Raw genomic sequence first — 4,687 nt, forward strand, 5'->3', positions numbered from 1 at the left:
CAAGCCATGCTGTAGTAGGTGTCCCACATATAAAGTAGAGGGAGATGGGCACAGATGTTAGCTCAGGGCCAGTCTTCCTCAGCAAAAAGAGGAGGATTGGCAGCAGATGTTAGCTCAGGGCTAATCTTCCTCAAAAAAAAAAAGACGCTATCAGTGTGTATAATCAAAACAAGGTAGGACAAAGAAAAGTTTCTCTCTGAGTTTGACTATCGATGAACATCAATAAACAATGAGGACTCTTCACAATATAGGCATCTCTTAAGAGATCTTCCTGTAATTCACTAGTTGTCTGCATACTCTCCTCATTGCCACCTTCATTTCTTGATTCCTGAATGTGTAAATGAGAGGATTCAGGAAAGGAATGAGAACTGCATCAAAGATGGCCAGAAACTTATCCAGGTGTACAGAGGGAGATGGCCATGTATAGACAAGTATCAAAGGACCAAAGAACAGGACTACCACAGTCATGTGAGCTGACAGTGTGGACAGAGCCTTGGAAGAACCAGCTGAGTAGCTTTTTTGAACAGTGAGAATGATGAGCAAATAGGAAATGATCAGTATGAAGAAGGAGCCAACAGAGATGAGCCCACTGTTGGCTGTGACCATGGTCTCTAGTTGGTCAGTGTCTGTGCAGGCAAGTTTGATGAACCGAGGAAGGTCACAGTAAAAGCTGTCCAACACATTAGGCCCACAGAAGGGTAAATTTACCACAAAAGCTAACTGAACCATGGAATGAATGAGGCCAGTCATCCAGGCAGCTACTAAAAAGAGGATGCACAATCTTGGTCTCATGATGATCAGATAGTGGAGAGGCTTACATATGGCAACATATCTGTCAAATGCCATGGCTATGAGCAGCACCACCTCCACACCACCAACAACATGAATGAAGAAAATTTGAATGATGCAGCCACTAAAGGAGATGACTTTACGCTTTCTGAAAAGGTCATAAATCATCTTGGGAGAAGTAACAGAAGAAACTCCAAGGTCAATGAAGGAAAGGTTGGCCAAGAGAAAGTACATGGGGGAATGTAAGTGAGGGTCAGAGGTCACAGTGAGCATAATGAGGGAGTTTCCCATCATGCTTGCCACATAAATAGTGAAGGAGAACACAAAGAGAAGAAGTTGGATCTCCCAGGAGTTTGTGAGTCCAAGTAACACAAACTCTGACACCACAGAGCGATTTGTTCCGTCCATTGCTTTGTTGGCATTGCTACCTGAAGGAGGGAAGCAGGAGAAATTATGATAATTATGTGAACAAATCAAAAAAAGAGAAGTCAAAGTCATGAAATCCTATTTTCACATTCGCCTTGAAGCTGACTTGATATGCTCAGGTCCTCTGAAACGGGATCTTAGAGAAATTGGTGGCTGTCGTGTGGAGCTGTTCTCTATCACCAAGTGGTCTCTGCATTTGATACTCGGTTTCTCGCAGGGTTGGTGCTATGATACCACTCATGAGTTATAAAATAGTCAACATGAATACCAGAAATTCAACCCCACCCCTTTTCATTTTTGATTCAAAACTAATATAATCTGGCCATAATCTCATAGTACTAAGCACTATTACAACCCCTTCCAAGCCCATAAACCTTCATCCTGCATACAGACCCTACTTCTCTTCCTTCCCAGTCTCCATCTCTGGGAACATATCCATCTTAAATATTCCTTAAATGTTTACTTTATCTATGAAATCTTACTTATCATTAGTGTTTATTAATAACCATCAAGTTTTCTCCACATGTAATACTCCTCTGCTTCCTCCCAGGGTAGATGCTATGATGTTCATCATGAGAGGAAAGATTGATCACCCTGAATAATAGGAATTCAACCCCAAATTCTTTTGACTTTTGGTTTAAGACTAATATAGCCTGGCTCCAGTCACTCAAAACTCTTCACCCTTCTCAGCTACTCCATCTACTTTCAAGACTACAAGCCTTATTCTGGCAAACAGATGCTTCTTCCTGACTCCCTACATCTGGAACACATTTATTTTCAAGGATTGTTAAATTTTAGCCATATTTGTGAGGTTTTTCTTTATATTACTAGCATTTATTTTTCTATGTCTTATATTTAATAAACTGAGTGCAGTTTTAACTCACCAAGTAGACTGTGAGCTTCTTAAGGCAGGGATTATGACATATTCATATTTGAATTCCCTGAAGCAATGAAAAAGAGGTCCACACAGAGGTGGAGGTCCATGAATTTTTTATTACCAGTTTGGATCATATTAGGTGAAGAAATTGAGGGTTAATGCTTAGAAACTTCTCTAGCAATTTTGGATCATGGAAAAATCCAAGTGTATGAGTTTGTACAAAGTATCAGTTCATGAAGGGTTGGAAAAAAACACTGGTTTTTCACCAAAGATAACTTGAGAAGCACTGTCCCCGAGTATTTAACAAATGATCTGAGAAGCTTAAAAGTATGAAGAACATCATGGTGTAGTGAAAAGCATTTTGATCAAACTTCTATGTAAGAAATTATCACGTTATCTTGTAACTTTAGCTTTATTTAGATATGATTCGGCCAATAACAAGTTGATATTGGGCAGGCTACTTAAATTCTTAAACCTCAGTTTATCTATGGAATGGCAATTAATAATACTTACAGAGTATGTTGTAGGGATAAAATAATTACACTTTTATAATCGTGTATTCAATGTGTAGGTATTAACATGTAAATATTCAATAAGTGTTAATTTTACTTCCCTTTCTTTCACTTGTCCATAATAGTAGTCAACACATGAGAAAAGTGAATGAATAACAATATAAAATGGTATGGGTCAGGAAAAAGCATCAAAATTCAATGCATAAAGTTATTTCAATATTATGTTATTTTCATCTCCTTTTGCATGACAATAGGAAATTATAATATTCAAAGTCTTTTAGTGATCAAATAAAAACCATCTGGTGTAGACTAAATATATTTGCTCTCAAAAAGCTCTGTTTTCTTGGTAGTACTTACTACAAAGGTAATTCATTGATTCTTTGTTTGTTCTCCTTCCTGATGAGACTGGAACTCCAATAAAGTTAAGGACTACACCTGTCTTATTATCCAATGTGTCCCACAACTGAGATTCACACCAGGTACATAATAAGGATATGTAAGTATTTTAGGAAATAATATTTGCTGAAAGATAGAAGACAGCTCATTTGGATGATTAAAAATACATAGAAATAAGCCTAATTATATAACTAAAGAAGATGAATAAAGAGACTATCCATAGTTCCTAAGTGACAAAGAAAAAGAAAAATAAGGGATTATAAAAGTGAAGAAGAATTAGAGAAAAAGAAGAAATAAATGAGATTAAAAGGAAAACCTAAAAAGGACAATGAAGTTCGGAAAGTATGTATATTATGGCAGAAAAAGAAGAATAAGGCTTACTTTGAGTAGAGGTGATTTATGAGGTATGATTTGCATGACTTTCTAGATCCACCCTTCAGAAATTCTATAGTTATAAATAAATTATAGTATTATATCTCCAGGTGTCTTTTAAGTGCTAAGGCACTTGGGACAGTTTCTCAATAAGCCTTTATCAGCTAAGTGCATAAGCTGTGAGTTTATTTGTCTTTTGGCTCTCCAATCCCCATCAACTAGGTAAGAAAGTGGAATTTTATGAAAAGTGTGTTTAAAGGAGAACAAGATATAAATATGGAACCTAGACGTACTAAAAGGATGAGAACATATTCATTCAAATATCAGGGAAAATAGAAACTCAAAAAGTTTGGGTCATCATAGTTTTAAGGTCACTTGAGACAGAGTCAGGATTCAAATCTGAGTCAGAGCAAAAGTTATAGAGAGGTTTCTAAGTGGATGCACAAGGATATGATGTTTTTCACCTAAAAGTCATCAAATAGCCATAGGGAAAAACTCCTGATTGATGGTGTTCTGAAATCATCTTCTCATATAGATTGGCTATACTTTGAAATAAGTTTTCCTAAACATATTAATTATACCCATAATTTTTTAACTAATTAAGTATCCATGATGCAAAAAACAAGGCCTATCTCCACCTTCTCTTGTGATTAATCCTTTCCCTTGATCCATAAAGAATTGATCAGTCCTCCAAACAGAACACCAGACATTTACTTCTTTATAGATGAAGGAATTATTGGTAACTGAGGTTCCAAATAACAGAGTGAACAAGTTGAAAGAGGTTTACATACAACTGTGAGGTTTGAACAAGGTACTAATCAAATTCACCACCCATATAAATATCCTCCTCAATTTAAAAATATTCTGAGTTTAACATCTCCCTCAGCTAAAACTTTCTGCATTTTTATCTTTCAAATTGTCATGAAACCTTGTGTATACCCAAGTAAAATGCTATCTTCTCTAATTTAAGACCACTTCTACTTTTACTTTTTATAACTGTGGGAAATATAAAAAATCCTGTCCCCTTTTCAAATAACCTTTTGTGTACGTAAATGCAACACATTAAGTCACCCTTCAGCTTTCTGTTTGCAGCATTCAACAGACTCCATACCGTTTATATTTCCTCTTAGCATCTCTTTCTCACTTTCTTCCATCCAAAAAAAAAAAAAAATCTCATTTGTCAACCTTCTCTAAAACTTTCTTCCTTCTACTTAGAGCTTAAAGATAAAATTAATACAAATCACTCTGATTCTAAATTGCATAAGAGACCAGGAAAACTACTTCAATCTCCTGGTTGTTTTATATATTATTTTTT

General features: G+C 35.9%; 1 protein-coding gene across 1 annotated transcript; it reads right to left on the reverse strand.

The window, feature by feature from the left end:
- Nucleotides 1-258: 258 nt before the first annotated feature.
- LOC124236059 (olfactory receptor 4F3/4F16/4F29-like) lies at nucleotides 259-1,197 on the reverse strand. The gene has a single exon (XM_046654716.1). It carries the CDS (start codon nucleotides 1,195-1,197, stop codon nucleotides 259-261), a length of 939 nt encoding a protein of 312 aa, XP_046510672.1.
- Nucleotides 1,198-4,687: the final 3,490 nt, after the last annotated feature.

The sequence above is a fragment of the Equus quagga genome, chromosome 2 (assembly GCF_021613505.1).
Source record: "Equus quagga isolate Etosha38 chromosome 2, UCLA_HA_Equagga_1.0, whole genome shotgun sequence".
NCBI lineage: Eukaryota > Metazoa > Chordata > Mammalia > Perissodactyla > Equidae > Equus > Equus quagga.

What these genes read in the sequence shown, in the direction of transcription:
- LOC124236059 (XM_046654716.1), bottom strand. Translation starts at nt 1,197, where the DNA reads ATGGACGGAACAAATCGCTCTGTGGTGTCAGAGTTTGTGTTACTTGGA.